Raw genomic sequence first — 22,928 nt, 5'->3', positions numbered from 1 at the left:
ACAGTTGTGCAGCTTAATAGTTTTGTGGAAACTGTGATACATTTTTTTCTGAATTATTTGATGAATAGAACGTTTTAAAAACAGCATTTATTTGAAATGGAAATCTAAATGATTTTTAATCAATTTAATGCATCCTTGCCAAATAAAAAAATATTTTAAAAAACAACCCCAAAGTTTTGAACAGTAGTTCATATATGAATATATCCTTTATGTGGAGGTTTAAACATCCATATATATATATATATATATATATATATATATATATTTTTTTTTTTTTTTTTTTTTTTTTTTTTTCATAAAAGGATCAAATTTTGCCAGCAAAGTGATATGCAATACTGTGGCATCATTTATCAGTATGTAGAGTGTGTCTTTCTTTGAAATATTTGCCAATCTTACCTGATGTAATCTTAAAAACGACTGCTCCACTTTTCACAAAATGATTGACTTTTTGATGACTACTGCGGACTGCCTCTTTCCCAGATATGCATCTATTTTCTCTCTCCCTGTCTTTCCTAACAGCCTATTTCATCCCTACGTATTATTGTTGTTTGAGAATGCTACTTTTATCTTCCTCTAATTCGCCAGTATCTGTGGACTGCTTTTCTTGCCCCACATTCTGCAGTGTGAGCCTTTTCTGCATGCTGACAACCTGGTGAAAAACAGCCTCCTCCTCCGGGCTGACTGAACATCTGTCTCTGCAGCACTGTAGCTCTTCCACTGATGCCCACAGATGGGAGACCCAGTAGGAGCCCAGAGCCACACAACCCAAAAGGGCAAGTAACAAACACTACATACTTAATAACTTAAAGTAAATATGTTCCATTGTTGCTGTTGTTTTTTCCTTCTGACTGACCGACTAATATATTTTTTTAGTTTTTCCAAACACTTTAGGATTCACATGCTAGGATATTTATGCACTATTTTAAATGAACTGAAATAAAGATGTTTTTAATCAGCACCATGCCCTTACCAGTATTTGTCAAGATGGACTGACTTGGAACACATTTAACTAAAAGTGGGCATATACAAAATACCTTACATAACGTATAATGGTAAAAATTAAACTTGTACATCTTTCACCTTTTGTTATGATTTCACCTTTGTATTGATGTGAAATTGCTCAGTGAAAATTCTCAATATATCCAAATCTGAATAGCAGGTACCTTAGCAGCTTTGATTTTATTAATTTATTTAAAATGTATTTTATTGTCTATTTATATTAGAGATTTGATTCAATTTTCAGTTTATAGTGGATAATTTGTTTTGGAGAGAGATAACACTCTGAGTGACCTTTGGGAAGACACCCTTCTCATCCCCTGCTGGACAGGCCCATGGCTTTTGTGAATTAATTTAGGCCTGAACTCCAAGTGAACCTGGTCAGTGGAGAGGGTGCTGACAGTGCGTGGCTGCTGGGGCAAATACTGTGCAAACCCAACACCCTGAGTAAATATTGGAGCAGTCCATCAGATGATCAGGGGAATGAAACAGGGTTGTCAAGTCTTTGCAAACTTTCTAGAAGAATTGAGGCTAATGTAGATAGTATCTAGGGTTAAACAGTTTTTCCCCCTATGTAATAGCTCACGTCTTTGCTTACATTCTGAATCTGGTGTTCCAAAAATAAACATCAAAGGCTTAAGCCTAGTCCCAGACTAAAATGCATTATTGAGCGGTTTTAACTTAAAGTAACTTCCACTGACATAACTTATTGACATGTCAGCGCTATTGTTTTGTCTCAAGATGCACACCAGTAATGCTTTTTTCTAATGTTTAAAAAAAGCTATGTGCTAAATGAACTAAGGCCTAATCCTGACTTAATCTAAGCCCTGTCTGTGAAACCAGGCCATTATTTCTTTAAATCTAATCACTCTTCTTTCTGGCCTTGTCTAAGAATGTATGAGATGAAAAGGGCCTTATTATCATAATGACTTGGAGTTAAAAAAAAGTTCTTACTCCACTACAAGTCCTACTTTCTTTACATGCCATATTGTTGCGCTGTGCCAAGTAGGATTGAAACCTCACATGTAGACAGTGAGTGTTATTCTGAGCACCAAGGAGTGTTTACATGTTTAGAGAGCTTGGAGGCACAAAAAGGTGAAAAGGTCCTAGGAAGCCACCCGGTGTGTAATGCAACATTCCTCTTGTCAAACTATACAGACTAGAGCAACACTGATTTAAATTAGACCCATTGTATTGCAACATCCTCTGACAAAGGACACAATCTTACAAACATCATGAAGAGCCTTTTAATTAAAAGAAAATCAATAAATTGATGAAATTATAAATCAAACATATTTCAGAAAAATAAAATATTTATTTATCACATCACAGGCCAGGTTGTTTTCTAAATACATAAACATGTCAGTCTTTTCAACAGTTTTTTTTTTTTTTCTCTTTCAACAGAGGAATGAATCTCTAGTGCAAAATAAGATCTCAACCTGACATAAAAAAAGAACATTTAAAAGTTTTGCTTTTGACTATTAAGCATATACCCTGTTAATGGATTTTGAACCATGAATTCAGTAGCTCTAATGCAGCAAAATTGATTATTTTGCGTTTTATATATAAAACACATGCTCACACTAGCACATATAATGCTTTGTCTACGACAGCGGAATAAGTTAGGTAGTTCTCCACAGCACAAGTTCGTTTGCCACAAAGGCACGTAAGCATCAAATAGTAGTGGAAGAGTCTGAGGTAGGCGAAGCACCCGGGGATGAGCTGTTTGAGTTGTCTGCGCTTTGACCAGAAGAGCAAAGAGTCGCTCGTTTAATTATTGGCGCTGTTCCTTCCTTCTCGCGCTTCTTCTGTTTCATTCTGCGATTCTGAAACCAAATTTTAACCTGCGTTTCGTTCAGTTCGAGGGTGGCGGCCACCTCCACTCTGCGCGCCCTGGTCAGGTACTTGTTGAAGTGAAACTCCTTCTCAAGTTCTGTGAGCTGCTTGGTGGTAAAATTGGTGCGTATTATGTTCTGCTGGCCGTGGATCCCATATTCGGCGACTTTAGTCGAATAAAAAAAGACAGCTTAGATTAGAAACGTCATTTGACAACATTTTAATAATACATACATTACATATTTCATACATATACATACATATTTATAGTAACCGCTGTACTCTAAACTCACCTGTTTTAGGGGGATTCCTCTTGACTTTCATCCAGTCAAACGTTGGCGCTTGTTTGATGTTCGTCTTGGAGTCGCTGTCACTGTCAGGGGAGACCTGGTACTTGCTGAAAGAGCCATAGCCGTGTGGTTCGTGTTCTCCATAGGGATACGACTGATAATGGCTTCCAGAGACCGAGCCAGGCCTGCAGTTAGATTCACTGTAAGTTCCAATGTTGGATCCCATATTCACGACAGAGAAAGCAGGGGACTGAAGGCGCATGTGGTCATCTGCTTGAGTGAGAACGTGCTGATGTCCATAGTCCGAGAGAGGAGGAGGAGGTCGGGTTTGCTTGCAGAAATTGGTGTGTCCAGTTTTCCCCATATCCATATTGATGTGGTATGGCTGCGACTGAAGTTGTGAATAAGTTGTGCCATGAGTTTCGTGCGATGCCGGTGTAAAAGTGTTCCCTCCGACTGGCCGTCCCTCGGGAATGAAACTATTTGTACTTGCACAAGCACTTGGCAAGTATTCTTGCTCCATAGAAAAACACCCAACTTTCGAACTATAAGTGTTAGTACCACGGTTGTAAATCGTATAATCTAAGTAGGAATTCATTGTTGACTGACCAAGCAAAATTGATTAAGCAGGGTCAATATACGCTGATGTGTGGTCCCAGTGCCCCTACAACCTCTAAGCAGTATGTCAAACCACACAAAGTTCTATCCGAGCTCATATCAGTTAAGTGACAGATCATGTGACTAATTTTGCACCAATAGTGTGCGACCTGCGGTAGCACTCTGGGCGTTGCAGGTGTCCATCAAACGATTCGTATTTACATGACAAACACATCAATCGAATCCACCCATCAATCTGATAAACTGGCAACGTAGATCTAATGTGAATAAAAGCGAGCACAGCAATTATAACAGCGAATTTATATTGTATTCGTGACGGCGAGGACAACTGAAGTTGTGTTGCAAACTATAAATAAACAGGCCCTAAAAATTAATCATACGCAAGAGTAGACCATTGACTTGATATAGTCCGCCTTTGTGTTTTTTTCCCCCAGGGAGTTTCTTGTGCTATTTTCAAATCTAAGTTCCTAATTTAACTGGACTGAATGAACTTCTATGTACACCAATAGCCTAGAGATTGGCTTTATCTCTCTCTCGATATGGTGAGCCACTCTACTTTTTAAAAGAATGATTAGAATCTCCCATTAAAGTAAGGTTTTTATGATGCTACAATATTTTGTTTCTAAGCAAAGGGAGATCGTGAAACGTGCCCTTGCTTTCTAGGATTCTTTCCTAAAAGCAAAGGATAAGCTTAATATATTCGACTTTAGTGAAACCTAAAAACTTTATTTGTAGTGCAAGTGACAAACATTCTCCATTCGAATACAGAAAATTATTAACAAGAATTGTAAACTGTCCCAGATAAACTCTGATGATTAGATCTTAGATTTCAAATGAACATCGCGAGAACCTTGAATTTAGCCTATCAGAAGCAATAGGCCTAAATACATTAGGCTACACACACTAAAATGTAAAATTCATAGCCTAGCGCTTTTCATTTTCACACAATAATTTGAATTATTAACCCCAATGACGTTATTACATCAATCAATTACATTACTATAATACTTATTTATCATTAAAAATTAATTTCGGATATTACATGAAACTGGCATTTGGGGGGACTTTATTATAGGCTATCTCTGGGGAACATGACAGAATAGTTTTGTAATTGTCCAGAGGAGACAGAGAATGCTATTAATGTAGGCCTATATAGACTGGATAAGCATACCCACCCATATTTGCGGAAGGGCCTTTTACTTGAGGCAATGTATATGCCATGAATAAATAAACCTCTCGCAGTTTCACTCAAGACGGTGGTGATGAGCTGCTGATCGGAGATAGTCCAGCAATAGCTACGAGAGACAATTCTTTTCAACCTACAATCTTTTTTGCCTCATCCTCCGGTTTTGAAACCAAATTGTTATTTCCCTCTTAGTAGGCTATAGGTTTAAGTAGGCTAAACTGGGCATTTCCACACGTCTCCGCCTGCACAAATATGGGTTGAAGTGGAACTTCTCAGGCTCTACAGCTGGTCACTTGTATAGCAGTACGTGCTCTTTTTGAGGCAATGAATCCCAGCGGGGTTTTCTTGTCGCTCTTGAGCTGTTAAAGAGGATATGAATTTATATTAATTGGATTTGAACCAATTGCTCTACATTGGGACAAAATACGCATAAACAATATTTGAATTAACAACAGCGAACACAGATTTCACACATTGTCTGTGAAAAAGGGCTATATGATTTTAGTTTGCATTTATGCCAAAATTCGAATAGGCTATTGCATTATTATTTATGTTACTGGTAAATAATAATTTCATTTAGATTTCTTAACTGTGGGCCTATTTACTCACCACCAAATGACGCCGTGCTCCTCTTTGTCGTTTTCTTGAATTCTGTCATCCAAGAAAATGGCTAGAAGTTGTTGATTCCTAAAGTTACCTTCGGTAGTTTGCAGGAAGGAACACTGACGAGCTACTGTCTTGATTGAGGATAGTATAACTACAACATCTATTTTTTTTCCTCGTTTTAACGTCCTTTCCTTTATCTCGTTCTGTATTCCATCTCACTGTGCAAGTTCGTCCTTAGCGATCGCTGACCCAATATGTTTAGGGTGATGAATTTTGTCATTATGTTCAAATGTATAACGACATTGTTGCAAATAATTCCGCGACGTTGTGAGACAGACGTTATTGTTGTTCGTTATCTGCATTTTCTGGACGGCTTTCATCAGTTATGTTGGTCCTTTCTGGGGGTTTAGCAAAACTCTGGCCTCTCGTGTCATGTGACAGTATGGTTCCGGAGGCCCGCTGGAAGATGACCTGCAGGGTCAGAGCAACACGGTGTGAGTCAGGGAACATGAATCCATCATCGCAACTAAAAGGAAAAAAAAAAAGATATGAATAGTGTCTATTTTGCGGAATATACGCACTGCCAGAAACCAGAATATCTCACTGTGCTGCTGACAAAAAATACATAGGCTAATGTAACAATAGTCTTTTCGTCGTGATATAAGCTGCATATTATTTTAAAATGCGCCTTGTTATGCAATGTGCATCATAAACTCAGAATAAATTAAATATAAAAATGTATTTTAAAACAAATTTTAGATGACACTGTGCCACAGAAATGGGCTAAATACGTGTACGAACAACATTCAAATATTCAACGATAGCCTACACGAGAATATTTAAGAAAATATTTTCCTTTTAACTGCTTATTTTTTACTGGTAGGTAGGCTACACCGAGGTAAACCAAAATGTGTTCAGGGTATCGAAATAATTCTACACATTTGAGAAAAAATAGCCTATTGGCGGAACAATTAATTGTTTTATGAACGACTTAGGCCTACATATCAAGAATCAAAGAACCATGTGCACTTATATTCTCGTTTTATTAGACCTACAGACATCTTATTTTTATATTGCTGGCGTAACATCGTCTGTCTTTTTTTATGAGAAAAAGGAAGGTACTAATTCAACCAGAAAAACAACGTTTGGAAAATCGTTAATCATGAATCAGGGCAAAATAATAATGCTCTTGAATTAATTATCCAGAATGTAAGTACGGCAAGATCTCAATTTACAATCACTTAAACCAAACTGTTCTAATGGTTATGGAATATAAAAGCTGAAGCATTTAAAATAAGAAGATGGTCGCACAAAATATATTTATTTTTAATCGTGACTGGGATGATAAAAACATAACTAAATAACGAAGAAAGAGACTAGTTGGAAAAAACAATGGGAAGGGAGTGCATGTGCAGTGGTTTAGAACAACGCACAAAGCCCAGTGAACTCGTCTTGAACCTTAGCCAAAGTACTAGGGCGATTAATCACCCAGACAGATCCTCCGCCATTCACAAACTGTGAGCTTATTCTTCACCAGCTTGATTTCGTATAGAGAGTCACAAATCAGAGAAATATTTGCTAATAAATATATTTTACGTAAGTGCACAGGCTAATTCACTCTAATCAACGTTTTAAAAAATCCTGGTTGAAAACAATGTTTGCAGCTTCACTCCGAATTCCTGCTGTATCACTGAAAATGAGTTATGTCTTATGTACCAAATAAAAATATGTTCCTCTCCAGGATATGACGATAGAAATGCAATAAATGCTTACCTATAGCCTAAGTGATAAAAGCCAGGATCGAGTGTATCAAATCTATGGGTGAACTCAGCAAAAGACCCCGGTGAAATTAGCATAATGACCCAACACTAATCAGACACATTTTAGAAAAGAACAAGTCATAACAAAACAAAAATATAGCCCATTATCCATATTCTGTCTAAAGCGTATACAGTATCAGGCTCCTGAAAGGAAAATTTCCTCTTCCGAGAGGATTACAGATGTCTTGAATGTAAAAGCTGATGGAGGCAAAGAAGGATGTCTCTCGGAGTTAGCAATCGATATAAATTGAACTGCGAAACAAACAAAAATTAAGCAAGATCAGGATGTTGCTCTGAAGCAGTATTGACGTGGTGTACATACCAAACGATCAAGAGCGTTTACCACAAACAAAACAAACCAATGAAGAGATGTGTGCTATTTTCAATTAAATAAGCTGATAGTGGCTCGTGTAGGTTAGTGAGATAAGCAAATGTTTATTGAGGAGCCGATTATAAGTCATTAAATGTCTGGGACTTTATAGCACATGTGTACGTTTTTAGCAGCTAAATTACAGTATACAAATATGTTCATACAAATGCGGCATATATCATTGGTAAAAGTAGCCTTACGTTTTCTCTGTAGAAGGATAACGAGTACGATTCTGACTCTGGTAGACGCGTGAACCACCCAAAAAATGTTTTAGGCGCTCCAATATGTCAACTAATATCTTTACCATAAAATGGTTGTAAACGCTTGTAAAGGGGACATCTGTTTCGAATTATTCGTGCATGATATTGTAATTAGTGATGTTGAAGATGAGAGAGTGCCGCTGTCTTGGGATGGTTCTGCGATCAATTCCCCAAAGGTCCGGAGGCCTTTGATCTCTCAAGTTGATCTCTAGTGTTCCATTACTTTGCTCATGTCATTGTAGCAGTGGATTCGGCATAGATGGCCTAAACCGGGTAGTCACCATCAGACGAACCAATCAAGGCCTTAACAATCTAATATTAACAGTTTTATTGATATTAACAGTTTTTAAACCAGCCTACAACATTATAATTTATGTAACGGCCACTTTATTACATTAATTATCGAGATGGACTAACTTGTTGGTAAAATATTCATATAGGCGTATTACAGTTGTACAGCCTAATGAAATAGCCTATAAAACACACAAAAGCCTGCCATAAAATCCAGGAAAAAAATAATAACATAAATTATAAGAATAAATGTAGAAGAAATTGTTACCTAAAACAATTTATTCCGTAACACATTTTTTCTCCAGTGAACAAATATGTTTGAGACACGAGGTTGCATTTGTAATCTAGTTTAGGTGTCATTACAGATTAAATCGTGTTAAAAATATGCATCTCATTGGCCTTTACATGTTCTCTTCAAGTCTGCAGATAAGACCGTTCCCAGTAATACAGTAGGCTATATCTACAAGCTTTAGATCTAAAGGCTTACTCACAATGTGTGGTGCTTATGCTGTGCGGTTGCTCCTACATTCTCCCTCTTGACTGTTCACAGCAATGAGGATAGCTTCTTGCGAGGGAAAAGCCCCAAGAAATTTCTCCCAAACTCACTCAAGTTAGCTCGGCGAAAAGCCAGTCTTGACGAGTTGGCTGCTTTGCCTTTCTGCTCTGCAGCCTCTTCATTAATTATTTAATGAATCACGTGACATGGCATATAAGGGATGTGGAACTAATACAGTATGTTTTCACTTTTACTTCATCCACTTCTTTACTATTCACCGTGAATTAGCTACTTTTTGTATCAACGAGAGATTGAAAACAGAAGTCTATTTTATTCAAGCAAGTAGCCTATATATAGACATTTAGCACACAGCACAATACGGATAGGCTCTGACTATTTCCTCATTATTCATGCATTATGTAATCTAAAAATAAAGATAAATTCAGTTGACATATGACAGTATTTCCTGATGTAAAAATTAGGCTACCTGTTTCTTGTCATGTTCCTTCTTCTCAAATGTCTGCAGACTGTCCATTTGATGAATAACACGTGGAAAACGAGTCCTCACACGCAGCCTCACTGGGATACACTTGTTGCTAGAAAAATAAAAGAAAGTAAAGTTAGGTTTAATTAGTATAACAAGACAATGATGAGTAACACAGTTTGTCTTCTCCTCAAGTAGTTTACAGTGTTGATTATTGTATTATTCTTGTGTAAATTGCTAAGCTATATAATTGTTTTATAAATGTTACTGAGCCTCTGTGCGTTATGATGGATTCAGCATTTTTGCTTGACATCTGAAAAATAGCATTGTCTGTCTCTGAGAACTTGGAAAAAAATTAGATTTTAGATTCTAAAAAGGGTTAAAAACAAAGTGGTGACCAAAACCTCTACATGAATGATCCTGCAAGATTTTTAAATAGGAATAGATGCTGAAAAATTCCTCACGTTCTCGCAGGCCAGCATTTGTCATCACATGACAAATGATGTAGCGCCATCAGGTGTCTAATTTTCAAAACATTCACATCACGTTTAGGTTTTTTTTTAAAATCTCTAATAATGAGAGACAAATAAATAAATAAATAAATAAATAAGGCAGTTTGCGTGGACAAAAAGTGTATCCACAATTCCACTATGGCGTCGTGTTTATGTCAACTACATATTCCCCAAGACACGAATTTGCGACTTTCTATTCACACAAATTCGGATCTACAGGGTATATATAGATGACAGACATCATCGGTATATTTGTTAAGCTTTTCTGTCAGGCCAACCCTGTAGAAAACAAATATTACCCTTTTATTGTGAATTTGTTGAAAACAACAACAAATGTCATTTGAGCATGTATAACGTGCAGATTTCCACCCATATCTTTATCATGTGCATTATTAGTTATTTGCTATTAACTTTCCCTTATACCTCAATATTTCTAATCCAACATAGTACTATTCAAACGTACTATCTTAGCTAGGCTATATTAATATAAACAGCTGTCAAAAACAAAAGCAAAGGCAATCACATATCTGATACATTGCTTAGTTGGATAAAATCCTGAGATCATGTAAAGAGATAAGTAAACTTACTATGTGTCTCACTCTTTTGCACAAACGGTGGTCCCCATCTTGTTTCTCGATGTTTCTACATTTTCTTTGCATCCAGAAAACATACTTTCACACTGTAAATCCATTTGCAAAATTTTACGTATTATGGGTTTTTTCTCTCGGACTTTCATTTCGCGTGTGTCTCTGCAGGACTAGCCTTCCAACAGCTTCATTGGAGACATCACACAACCTTTTGGGCGCATAACGATCGATTAAAGATGAAAAATTCAAGATAACCTTAAGCGAAATATCGTTTATCAACTTCATTAGGCAATCCTGCTGCTGCACACTTCGATTAGTGCTTTCCTGAACGTGTTATCGCACTACTACCGAGTACAAACAGACCACTAATTAAATATTCTCCAAAAATTATTATTTTAATTCAATTCAACTTTTATAACTACACATAAAAAATAAATGTTTTAAATGACTAGACAAATAGCAGTATGGTTATTTCTATATTATTTCAGAACAAAAATTAGCATACCTTCAAATACATCATGCAAGAATTTTATATCACTGCTCTCAATTTTTATTTATGTTTTGCCATTGCCACAAAAGCTGAGAATGGTGCCAGCAATCACAGAACATAGCTGGATAAGTGACCTCAGCATGAACTCTGATCCTGCATGCCACGCACTGTCATAGTACGTTTTCTTTTCAAACATTTTTAATATTCTATAGAATATAGATTCCTAGCTTTGATATTTTGATATTTGCAAATTTCCACATTTAATATTTCTACCATGAAGCGAATCGGGTTCCCATTGCTGTTTTATAATTACACCCTTCCTATAGTTTATTTAATGAGATATTTTAACAATATTGTTTAGACCTGGGTCACCCACCAAAAACCAACAAACGAAAAATTGAAATTGCCGCATTGAAAAAAGCTTTCCATTTTCGCGGCTTACCTGTTTTTAAAAATTTTGTTTTCGTGAAAAAACCTAAAGCATCAGAATGTCCCTCTATGCAGAATGAGTAAAAACCGACCAGGAGCTCGGTGTGAGGCGGGCCCTGCTGGTGATGAAGCAACATTACATCAATCTAACTAGCAACATAACGAAACGTTCAGAGACATTGCTTTTATTTATGACTCAAGCCAAACAAAATTCATAATAATAGAACTTTCAAAATAATCTAATCTGTTTTAGCGTTGCGTCGATTACAATTTAATTGCTCGGACAACTCTTCCACTAAAGTCTGTCCCTCTCAACAATGTCGCTTGAGTACAAAAATGCCTTTAAGAGAATTTTAGACAGTACTGACTGTTGAGTGAAAATTTATTCCAAAACTGTAGGATTACAATCTAGTCAGTTTGGCATGGACCTTGTGCTTCTCTCGGAAGGCATGTGTGCCACTCTCGTCTCCTGACCTCGGAGTGATCCCTTCCCAATGAATAATTGATGAGAACAGCGCCCAGATTACCCCTATCAATATGCAAAACACATTATAGGGGTAAAATGGGACTTTAATAGTTATGAATCGAGGAACCGTTTCTATCACGAGAAAATTGTAGTTACATCCTTACATTCATCCTATAGTATCTTTAAAAACACACACAAACGCTACAAAGCACGTTCTCATCTTAAAAATGTTGCACCTATTTCAAAAGTCCAGACATACAATAATGTGCAAACACACCAAAATGGGTAAGACAAAAAAAATATGTATGTAATTTTTCAGATTGCTTGATTGATCTACAATTTAGCATGGAATACCAACAAAATTTACCATGTGAACTTTCTCTGCCTAACGTTTAACCATAATTAAAATGTCACTATACCAAATTTTTGGACATCTGATGTGAAGTAGATTTTAATAAATGTTGTAAAAGTGAAAGATTTTTAGATTTATCTCTTCAGGTATTAATGAAAATATAAGGACAAAATACATTCCATAATCCACGCATCTTCGCAAATATAAATTTCGCCCGGTCCAACCTTGCACTTATTATGCATGCAGCCATAAGGTTAATGACATTTTTTATTTTTTATTTTTGACCGAGTCAAAATCCACCGTGGTTTACAAATGTATTTTTATCATTGAATAATGATATTATTCAATGATAAAAAAAAAAAAATAGGCTACAATAAGTCTGCTTTCTCTGACATATAAATCTTTAAACTAAAATTGTAAATTGGCTAAAATGCTTGATCCTTTGAAACAATTCATTAAAGCATGACCATCTGAAGCCAAAGAAGAGACTTACTTGAGAACTACAGAGAAGACATCTTATCGTTTCACATCCAGCAGAAATATTATGAAAATCTTTGTTGACAGCCTAGTCAGCATGGGATATAACGACTGTCCAGTTTGAGAAGACTCCGCATGCTGCCCACAACCTTTAGAATCCCGCTGAAGCAGTTAAACAGTCAGTTACATTCAAGAATGTGAATTATGTAGCACATTGTCAACCCCCCTAAAACCATAAAACTAACTTTATGGACCTCACGTGACTTTTTTAGAGCTACCAAGAGCTACATGTTGGTGTTACGGACTGGACTTCAGAAGAAAATAGTCAGGGTAGATGATTTGTCTGTTGTGTTTCATACAAAAAAATAACCGTTAAAATATCGTTAATAAGTTGAGTTGTTGTGCTGTGACACATAAGTGCTGAGTTTGAATATTGCCATTTTATAAGCCATATTCTGTACCGAGATCCAAAGTTTCCTCGCAGAGCGCAGCAAAAACTGAATGGACTATCCGTTGTTTTATATGCAACAGAACACATAAACACCTATAGCTTAATTTAAGATTGCCTACATGCACAAGTGTGATTTCATTTAAGAGAAAAATAATTATTTAAAGTGTAAAATATCAGGTGGGTGAAATGAGAACCAGTTGCCCATGTAATGCATTGTCCAACGTGTTGGGATCACTAACCAAACAGGCCTATAGACAAAAAGAGACTTTCATGTATGACTGAGAGAAAACTTTATTTTTCTTTTTGGATCAACTCATTTTCAGTTTAGACACAAATACAAAAAAAATGGCAGAGATACCATCAACATGTCAATGACAAAACATTTTTTCTCCAACTTTTAACACATAACGTTCATAACTCACGTTGTGCACTACAAATAACATATTGGTCACTACTGTATAAAGACATTCTTCATTGGACATCTTACGAGCCCAAAGTAATCTTGTGCTGCAGCCTAAGTACACAAATGTAAGTGCGAAAAGATTATTTTTCTCGCGATGCAGGTATCATCTACGAGAAATCAAAAAGCCCGGCACATAACAAGAATATAGCATGTTGCGTGAATAATACATGACGTTTCAATACAAGTTCAAGGATACAACAAAAGTTTCTCTTTTTTTACACTATCACTTAAGATAGTTAGGTAGTGCGAGTTGTACTGTACATAATTCTTGTAACAGGTCTAGAATACGTTGCACGAATAGCTCACATGGAACATGCTTTCCTCCACGAATGTATAAACTTGACACACTTGACATTCACACTCATTTTATGGCAACTGTAACTAGTTTAGCATATGTGATAACAATATTCAAGAGCTGACAATTTTGAGTTACACGGGGGAAATCACACGTCGTCAGGTGATATCAACAAGCTGAAAGGTGCAGCGCTGTAACAGTAGTCGAATTTTCCAATTAATGTGACGTGAAATGCTCAATTTTGAAATGCGCTCCCCGCCGTAGCGAGACTCATGCTTTTCAGTTTATTGTCCTTCTTCCATTTCATCCTGCGATTTTGGAACCAGATTTTGATTTGCCTCTCTGAGAGGCAGAGAGCGTGAGCTATCTCTATTCTCCTCCTGCGTGTTAGGTATCTATTGAAATGGAACTCTTTCTCCAGCTCGAGCGTCTGGTAGCGAGTGTAAGCTGTTCGAGCCCGTTTTCCATCAGGTCCAGTCATATCTGGCATAAGCAAGGGCAAAGAGATAATAAGCAAACATCACCAACCCATCAAACGGAAATGGACTTAAATGTCCGTTACATTATGGATGTTGGACTGCTGGCTGATTCTATGTAGACTATATTATATTCAAGGCGTTTAGTTTAGTAGCCTACCATTGCATTTTATGGCTTTACTGCTGCACAATAATTTTACATGCAGTCACCTCCGAGATAGAGTGGTTATTCTCTATTTAACCTATACTTAGGTTAAATCAATGGTCCATCAAAGGATTATTGTGTTTTGTAAGACAAACATTAGTTCTAAACGAATATGGTAGTTTATAAAAATCTGAAGAGAAACACATGCATTTAATCCACGTATAATTAAACTTCTTTAATAAACTATTATCATCAAAGCAAGGCTTTACAATTTTCATTTGAGCATGCCTAAATGAAAAAGAACAGAGATGTGTATACCATGGCTAATGTGCAGCTTCCTCATCCATGGGAATATCTGTGGAGTTTGACCGTCGTTAGGTGTTGTAGTCGAGGTCGCCACAGATTCTTGCTTCTGCGTACGTGTGTTGGTGGTGGTCTGTGCTCCTTCCTCGGTCTCGGACGAGACATTGGTCTCGTCTGTGTCCGCAAAATGTGTGCTATTGCTGCTGGTGAGATTGTTGCTGTTGGTGAGTCTGCTGTTGCCGGTTGGTGTGCTCTGATCAGATGGAGGAGATGAACCCTTCAATTCCAGACTCTCGCTGGTGGCACAAGACATGGGATCTGGAGACGAGAGCGAGCAGCTCGACTGTCTGTACCGGGTCTCCTGACCCGGATTTTGGAAAGAGCGAGAATTATCTCCAACTGCACCGAAATGGCCATTGTTGGGACGATTTACACTAAGGTCTATTCCATTGTAGTTGTAACCGAAAGACCCGGAATGCATGCTGGTGGAGTCCCTGTAAGAAGCGTTCATAGCGCCGTTAGTACCATAATTTAGTAACTGATAGTCAGACCCATTTGGATAGCGCCCTGAGAACGAGTTTAGAAAATAAGAGCTCATTTGGATGTTTTAAAATGTCTTGATTTGTAGATCTTGGTCGTTAAAATCCAGCGCCGCACAATTTATGATGTAATAATGAATTATAGCAATGCACTGTACTTCGTTTTTGCCATGTATGCGGCCAAATATGGGAGAGCGTTAGGGCATCACGTGCCTTTGTTGACCAGTCGTAAATTCTCTCTGATGACTTCAAGAGGTAATTCATGCTCTATGGTTACAAATGATGACGAAATGATGATCGTTAGGTTCAACTCAATGGTGCCTCCCCATCGAGCGCCACATCCCACGTTAGCGGAGGGCGTCACCTACTGGAAGAACTGTAAAATGACCAAACACCTGCCCATTTCGGAAAGCCTTTTTGCTGCATAATTTTGCAACACTATATGCTATTGGAACACTAACAGTAAGTCGTATTTATAAACAGATATACGCTAAATTAAGGAAAAGTGTGAATATTTCACGTCGTTTTTCTTTTTTCTTAGTTTTAGATTCTCAAAGCAATCTTGGGTGTTTCAGCGTCTTCATTCAGTGATTCCATACCAAACCGTATAAATATGTGGCTTCTTAACATAGGTTAGTCAACCTAGTTTTTGATAGTCAAACTAAGACATAGATCTACAAAGTAATAATAAAAAAAGAATAAATAAATAATAATAATAATAATAATAAAAAAATAGGCCAGATGCTTATGTCAAACTGGCCCGTTTGACTAGCACAACTTCACAAGGCAGTGAAGAGTTGGAAATTAAAAAATATATATAACATTTAGCCTATATAATAATAAATATAGGCTATATATAGCAGATGTCTCTCAGATAAAATATTTTATAACACAATAAAGCTGATAATGAAACGTCTCTGGCTCATTGAGAAGACGCCCATGCACATAAAGAAAGATAAACCACAGTAATTGTTAAACAATCATTTTATTGACAAAATGACATTGCTAACAAAGTATGATAACGTATTATTCTTAGTGCATTCACATACACATACACAAAAGTGACGACCCAATAAATTAAGCATCAAAATGTCCCATTTTCTTCTTTTTCTAGCACACAACATGGATTGAAACACACAGTCAATGTAAGACCTTTAATCCTGAAGTTTAAACATAAACTTGTGTTTTCTTTCAAATTATAGGCATTAGAATGTTCAAAGAGCGAGAAAGCATTTGTCTTATTAGTTTAGATAGGCCAAATACCGCAAAATATATAATTGTGGTAAAAGCACCTCCCATAGATCTTTTACCGTCTTCACAAAGGTGATTTAGACGCCTGTTTTTATGAAAAAAGAAAGTCTCTCTTGAAGCTTTTTAGGGCAACATAAAACTTATTAGGTAGTTTTTTCTTGTTGGACAGACCATTACTTATTAATTCAAACTACAGGCTACGTGTTATGTACAATGTTTCCAGAGCTTCGTCATAAGCTGCTTTTTAACATTTACCCCGCCTTTCCACCATCCTCCTCTTCGCTGCCCTTTGCGGAGTTCATCACTTTATTCTCCTTTTTCCATTTCATTCTACGGTTTTGGAACCATATCTTTATCTGACGTTCCGTCAAACAGAGAGCGTGCGATATTTCAATTCTTCTCCTTCTGGTCAAATATCTGTTAAAGTGGAACTCCTTTTCCAGTTCAAGAGTCTGAAACCGAGTGTAGGTTTGACGACCCCTGCGGCCAGTGCTACCAGGCATTCCTGTCAAAAAGGTGAAAGAAAGACACGCGTCAACATCCAGTAAACATACAAACAGGACAACGTACATAGTAAAAGAACACTGTACAGTCGTCACCACTATCATTATTACGAAGACTGTTATTACTGCAGTGACATCAGATTTGACATCTGCATTTTATCTACACGTGAGACAAGTATTTTGTTTTAAGAAATTATATTAAAAGTCATTCAGTTGAGTGTATCTAACTCGAATAGACAGTAAAAATGAGGAAGACTTTACGCTTACTAAAAAGCGCAATATTCAGAATGCAGCTTAGCTACTGGATCCGTTGACAATTTATTTTACCTGGATATAACTTTTTCTAAAGACTGCTGACTATGCCTATCTCTCTTTTATATGTTGACATGGAGTCCTAGTGGAAAGTAGTGTGGCATTCTATAACATGCAAAACAGAGAAATGGCAAACGTGTCTTACCATTACACGAGTTCATCCTCTGCATCCACGGGTAAACCGGGGTACACGGTTTGTCTTCACTGTTAAAATATCTCTCTGTACCCTGTTCAGTGCAGTCCGTCTTGCACTGGTCCTGGGTTAGGACCAGCGAGTCTTCCAGACCTCCGATAGCGCACGAGCGGTCAGCGGTTCGGTAAATGTTGGGTGTTGTATAGTCACAAGCACTGGTGGATCCGCTTCTCCCAAAAACGCCCCCAGCTTGCTGGTAATACGATGAGGTGTAAACCTTGTCCTGGACATTGGTAGCTCCGAACGTAGCGCTTGGATAATGTCTTAAAGGATCTGTATATCCAGAGGAATATAACGGTATCTGACCCAAGAAAGACTCCTGTCCTCCGGGTAGAGACACGGGAAAAGTTGAGTTGACGAAATAGGAACTCATGGGGTGGCCAGTGTTATTGTCCGAGTGTTATGATTTGTTGTGTTTTATAGTCCAAGTGGTTTTTGCCATTACTTTATCTGAGATTTGGTTTTAGCCGAAGGGGGGTGGCGAGGTGCCAATCTGAGACCGCGGGGAAACGGACCAGCTGATCAGTGCCTGACCAATCCTGAGCACTTCTGACAACAGGATAACGTGTGGTGGGGGCCCTCTTGTTGCACAGAATGGAATCCCCAGGGCATATCTAAACACTCAGACGCAAGTGTTTTTCTCCGTTTACCGCAAAAAGAAAAAGAAAAGGATAAAAAAGGAAATCTAAAATGCGATAAAATCAATAAATAATTACTTTATATGAGTATGTGATTAATAATTAATTTTCCCGCCACATTTTCTATTTTTTAACGAAATATTACGCAAACCTCACAAGTGTGTAATTGCACGTCATTTTCATTTCGACTGTCTTCATTCACAAATGTCCAGTGCTCAAATTTTTGAAAATCTGTATGCCGACATCTAATTGGCTCAATTCAGGTGCACGAGACAATTTCAGAGACGCACAGACTGATTCTCACTCTCCAACACGAACTTGTACTGACCTTTACCCTCTTTAGTCTAATACCATCGTTGTTTACACATACAGCGCATTCTCTTGCTATAAAACAAAAAAAATCACCCAGCACATAGACACAGACACAACTTGACTACGCTAATTTACAAAGACTGTATAACCTTGGACGCATTTTCAAAAGGCCTTCCAAATCATTCCAAACAATTAAAATCCATCCATCTCTATCCATCTATCTATCTATCGAAAATCTTACCGTACAGAATGGCTTTCACGTTGTTTATCGGAATATTGTGTAACTTTCTCAAGATGTGCAACATATAAAGAATATTTAGTGAACTCATCATGAAAACCTGCTTCAGCAATACATTATGTAGGCTAACCACAATCAACATAAAACAAGCAATTTTCACATATCACTAAAAACATGCATTAATGGTAAATAGAAGAAAAATACAAACTCAATAATCCACGATTAAAAAAATAGGCTGCACCTTTCCATTTTAAATTCAGTCCTGCCCATGTTGTTCATTGTTGTCGTCTTGTTTGAAATAGACAACGTCAAAGTTTTAGCCTATAACACAATTACATGGTTTACATTTTATATACAAATTGTAATGTCTAGTGTCCTTGAAATATAAAAATGTATTTAAAAAAAAAAAAAAAAAAAGTATAAATTAAACATTCTTTGAATTGTAATACTTAAATTATTACGTAGGCTATAAGAGTTAAGCCTTCAAGTTAAGGCGAAAGGAAACCTCTCAGAAAAAAAGCTAACCATTAATCACTAATCAGTTTTGTAAATTAATAAAAATTGATCTTTAGAGGTATTATTGAATATCGATAGGCTGCAGTACGTAAGTACTCGATGACGTTATTGTTGCGAGTTATCCCTTGGACGGCTGGAACATTCTCGTGTATTCTTAAGACTGCAGCGATTCTTTGTCGTTATAATTAGAATATTAAATGTCTGCTTAAGTAAATGTTATTATTTTAGTTTTTCCTCACCCTCTGGGAGGATACAAGACTGCTCTTTCTTTCCGTATTATATTGTATTATTAATAGCATAGCCCACGAGAAAGAAAGAAAGAAAGAAAGAAAGAAAGAAAGAAAGAAAATGCTTATTAACGAGGACCTTACACAATTTCAGTGCAAGGTCGATTTCTAAGAGCAGAGAAATACAAAATATCGTTAAATAGGCTAATCAAGAATAGCAAAGAACATTAAAAATTAGACCTAAAGCATGAACAATTCCCAAACTGCATTTGTCGATTCCTTGCTCAGTGTAGACATACTTCGGCTAAACACAGTATCTAGGGATGCTGGAGGTCTTTGAGTCAGTCAGATCACATGCAGAGAACACCCAAACACAGACACTGAATTTCACCACAGTTACCAAATCTCGTCACTAGATGACATCACAGAGCAAGAATTGAGAAAAGGTGTGCTTCTCCAGAACAATTTCCCATGTGATTGTAATTCAAAATCAAACATTATTTTGGTTATTCAGATTCAGAATGACCAAATTAGGCTATATAAACAAAAATAAAGATGTTACAAAGTAGCCTACTGCATTTTTGTTTCCCCCCCCCCAAAAAAAAAAAAAAAACCTTCAACATCAATTAGAGAACTGCTGATGCTTTGAGACATAATCGTCTTCACAAATGTCCTCAAAAACATGAACTCATCACTGATAGATAGAAAATGTCATGGGTTTGAGCAAATTCCGTGAAACATTATGAACAGCAGAAATAACAATGGCTGAAACCAACTTTTACATTCAACTTTACAGCCCTTAATTAAAAAACAATAAAAGTAAAAATAAATTAATTAAAAAACGACTACAGTGATCATTATTTGCTAAGAAACTCGGTAATGCTGATTTGTAAACTCAAAGTTAATGTAAATCTCATAATAATCATTTTAATGCAGCGGCCATCTTGTAACTCTGTAAACAATACTTCTTTTTAAGCATGTATTTTTAGTCAAATAAAACAGTACAGCATCGATCCAAATAGGCCTATTTGCGACACACATCATGTCGATCTTTTTAAACCATCTTACGACGCATGAAGACTTTCTGTATATGTTCATACCAGTTCTTATCTACTTAAATGATCTTTAATCTGTTTGTGTTGTTATACAAAATACATGCTCAAGAAGATGGTACTGTGCAAGGAAATCTGTACACATCGGTTTGCATCATGACATCGCTGGAATAAGTGGAGTACAGAAGCCTATAGGTCCAGTCCTACCTTTCCTTTCCCGTTCATCACCGCTTCAGTGGAATGATCCAAAACAATCACGCAGATTCGTCGGTTAACCTGGATCTCGTGTCGTATTTTTTGATGTACGGGTAAGCCAGACAGAGCTAAAACTTGACAAATTAGAGAAGAATGAACTAAGGTCCTTAGTGAATTTTGACCCTTGCACTCTCAGCTGATGTGAAAATCTAAAGACGCAGACGCTTCGTACTAGCGTGACGTCGAGCTTTCCATCCATATTAACGCACACAATTCGCCAAGCTCAAGAGAATTTGTCTTTCCCTCTGCTTTAACAAACGTAAAAAACATAAAGGACAGAGGTGCTACTGACTGCGCCCTGACCAAAAGAATGCTGCATTATAGCCACTTGGGAAATCATAAAAAGTTCATGTTCACAGAGAGCTGCTCACGTGACCCCTGTCAGCCAATCCACTTGCAGAACCACACATAAAGTTCTATCACAAAGTTGTAAATTTTCATAAACAGCTGTGAGTTTATTGCTTTGCTTCAGCAGCAACTCGGTCGCCGCCATCTTTATTCGTTAAAAGAGAAAAAAGCACGACTTCACTTCATTAACAGTCAAAGATATAGGCTGCATTATTTTTTTTGAAGATGAATTAAGTCTATTATGGTACTAGAATTTTAGATTTCAGTTTTATAGATGGTTCATAGTCCAGCTACACAAAGGTTTTGCATTGTTTATAAATAAACACAAAATGATGTAACGAATAATAATAAAAAAAGATTTCCATTTATAGAAATGAAGGCTCTTTAGGACAGCTGTGGCTAAAACTGAAATGGACCAATTATACTAAAATAAAAGAGCACCATTCCCTCTTTCTCAATGGTGTGCGTTCTTTTGTCAGGTGACTTTAAGAGAATAGACAAATGGAACGTGAAAGCTTTTTACAGCACTAAACATGCGTGGAGGAAAGAATTGCTTCCTGTATCTACGAACAAACACTTATTTCCGACATTTATTGGGGCAATAAAACAGTATAACCCAAAAGTGACCGAGCATGGTCTGTATAGGCTATACCCTCGAGAAGGCAATGCTCTTGAAGATCAGCAGCGCATGCTGTCCAAAAAAGGCCCCAAAAACAGCATATGAGGTATATACATTCAGAATTATTTTCATTTCAAATTTTAGCGTTTAATACATTTACATTGTATCCACTCTATATTCGTTTAAATTTATTGAGATACAACTCAATAAGCATGTATTTGAATTTGTATAGAAAGCTACATTTTTGTTTAATAGACTGCTAAATAAAATATAGAATCTAATTCTTAATTATGCATTGTTCATTTAGTATATGAATTTTAGTGCTTTTCGTTATTGTATTCTTAAAACTTAATAATTTCATTCTCATAATATAGGCTAAGCGTCTCTATATCTGTCTATATGTTTTGTCATTTCTATTGTGTCAAGTCTTTAGCTTACCTTACACGAGAAAAGTAAGAGAAAATTAGATGGCATAGAGAATCAAATAGACCTATACTGAATATATAATTGAATGTAATATAACAAAATCACGTATTTCTTTTATAAACGATTCTAAATTTACTTGAGTTCGTTAACTTTATATTTTAAACAACTTAAACTGTTTTATTTAAAAACATGTACATTGACTTATTAATAGAAAAATTTAATGCATGGTTCTGTTAATAGGCCACATGGATTTGAGCCTATAACCTATATTGTGTGTGTGTATATATATATATATATACATATATATATATATATATATATACACACACTCACACACACCTCTTTTTACATTTTTACATTATACCTACTTCAAACGTATTCTCGTCAATAATAATTCAGATAATGCTATTTGCCCACATGAGATCAGATGAAAGGCCCAACGAAGTGTGGCATAATATGTTGGATTTTATTTAACTTTTTTATTAATGTAGGATTACGTTACAACTGAAAAAAATATTTAGTTGTTCACGAGAGACTGTTTTAGATTGTGATCTTGATATTCTCAAAAACGTGCAAATAGGCAGCTGTTCATAATGTATAAAAAGTTCACAAAATATCTGATATAACTAGCCTATAATATTAATGGTTATATATATATATATATATATATATATATATATATATATATATGAACATTGTATCGTGCTGATTAGCACAACATATATAGTCTGTAGGCCTCCCTATAAGCCTATACGCCCAGCCTAAATAAAACGCTAACATTCTCCTCTGCATAATCCAGG

The 22,928-nt window shown here is 36.5% G+C and overlaps 3 protein-coding genes across 8 annotated transcripts; all 3 read right to left on the bottom strand.

The window, feature by feature from the left end:
* Positions 1 to 2,229: 2,229 nt before the first annotated feature.
* Positions 2,230 to 9,899, bottom strand: hoxb1b (homeobox B1b). 5 transcript variants are annotated; one of them, XM_051915288.1, is made up of 5 exons: positions 9,718 to 9,899; positions 9,257 to 9,365; positions 5,536 to 6,058; positions 3,126 to 5,285; positions 2,230 to 2,998 (listed from the first exon to the last, which is right to left on the bottom strand). In XM_051915288.1, the coding sequence occupies exons 4-5, from the start codon at positions 3,718 to 3,720 to the stop codon at positions 2,670 to 2,672; spliced, it is 924 nt and encodes a 307-aa protein (XP_051771248.1). In that variant the 5' UTR covers positions 3,721 to 5,285; positions 5,536 to 6,058; positions 9,257 to 9,365; positions 9,718 to 9,899; the 3' UTR covers positions 2,230 to 2,669. The 5 variants fall into 5 exon arrangements, with proteins under 5 accessions (XP_051771248.1, XP_051771247.1, XP_051771246.1 ...); XM_051915287.1 differs by having other exon boundaries at positions 5,536 to 6,003; XM_051915286.1 differs by having other exon boundaries at positions 9,257 to 9,899.
* A 3,391-nt stretch (positions 9,900 to 13,290) lies between these two features.
* hoxb5b (homeobox B5b) lies at positions 13,291 to 21,069 on the bottom strand. 2 transcript variants are annotated; one of them, XM_051915292.1, is made up of 3 exons: positions 20,688 to 21,069; positions 14,715 to 15,193; positions 13,291 to 14,258 (listed from the first exon to the last, which is right to left on the bottom strand). In XM_051915292.1, the coding sequence occupies exons 2-3, from the start codon at positions 15,178 to 15,180 to the stop codon at positions 14,011 to 14,013; spliced, it is 714 nt and encodes a 237-aa protein (XP_051771252.1). In that variant the 5' UTR covers positions 15,181 to 15,193; positions 20,688 to 21,069; the 3' UTR covers positions 13,291 to 14,010. The 2 variants fall into 2 exon arrangements, with proteins under 2 accessions (XP_051771252.1, XP_051771251.1); XM_051915291.1 differs by lacking the exon at positions 20,688 to 21,069 and having other exon boundaries at positions 14,715 to 16,080.
* hoxb6b (homeobox B6b) lies at positions 16,208 to 20,653 on the bottom strand. The gene is made up of 2 exons (XM_051915293.1): positions 17,450 to 20,653; positions 16,208 to 16,994 (listed from the first exon to the last, which is right to left on the bottom strand). The coding sequence occupies exons 1-2, from the start codon at positions 17,868 to 17,870 to the stop codon at positions 16,741 to 16,743; spliced, it is 675 nt and encodes a 224-aa protein (XP_051771253.1). The 5' UTR covers positions 17,871 to 20,653; the 3' UTR covers positions 16,208 to 16,740.
* Positions 21,070 to 22,928: the final 1,859 nt, after the last annotated feature.

The sequence above is a fragment of the Ctenopharyngodon idella genome, chromosome 12 (assembly GCF_019924925.1).
Source record: "Ctenopharyngodon idella isolate HZGC_01 chromosome 12, HZGC01, whole genome shotgun sequence".
In the NCBI taxonomy this organism is placed as follows: domain Eukaryota; kingdom Metazoa; phylum Chordata; class Actinopteri; order Cypriniformes; family Xenocyprididae; genus Ctenopharyngodon; species Ctenopharyngodon idella.
This window is presented reverse-complemented; position numbering and strand designations above follow the sequence as displayed.

Coding starts and splice junctions, on each gene's coding strand:
- hoxb1b (XM_051915286.1), bottom strand. CDS start 3,720: ATGAATTCCTACTTAGATTATACGATTTACAACCGTGGTACTAACACT. Junction 2,999..3,125: donor GAGGAATCCCCCTAAAACAG/GTGAGTTTAGAG, acceptor ATTCGACTAAAG/TCGCCGAATATGGGATCCAC.
- hoxb5b (XM_051915291.1), bottom strand. CDS start 15,297: ATGAGCTCTTATTTTCTAAACTCGTTCTCAGGGCGCTATCCAAATGGG. Junction 14,259..14,714: donor GAAGCTGCACATTAGCCATG/GTATACACATCT, acceptor TGCTTATGCCAG/ATATGACTGGACCTGATGGA.
- hoxb6b (XM_051915293.1), bottom strand. CDS start 17,870: ATGAGTTCCTATTTCGTCAACTCAACTTTTCCCGTGTCTCTACCCGGA. Junction 16,995..17,449: donor GAGGATGAACTCGTGTAATG/GTAAGACACGTT, acceptor CCTTTTTGACAG/GAATGCCTGGTAGCACTGGC.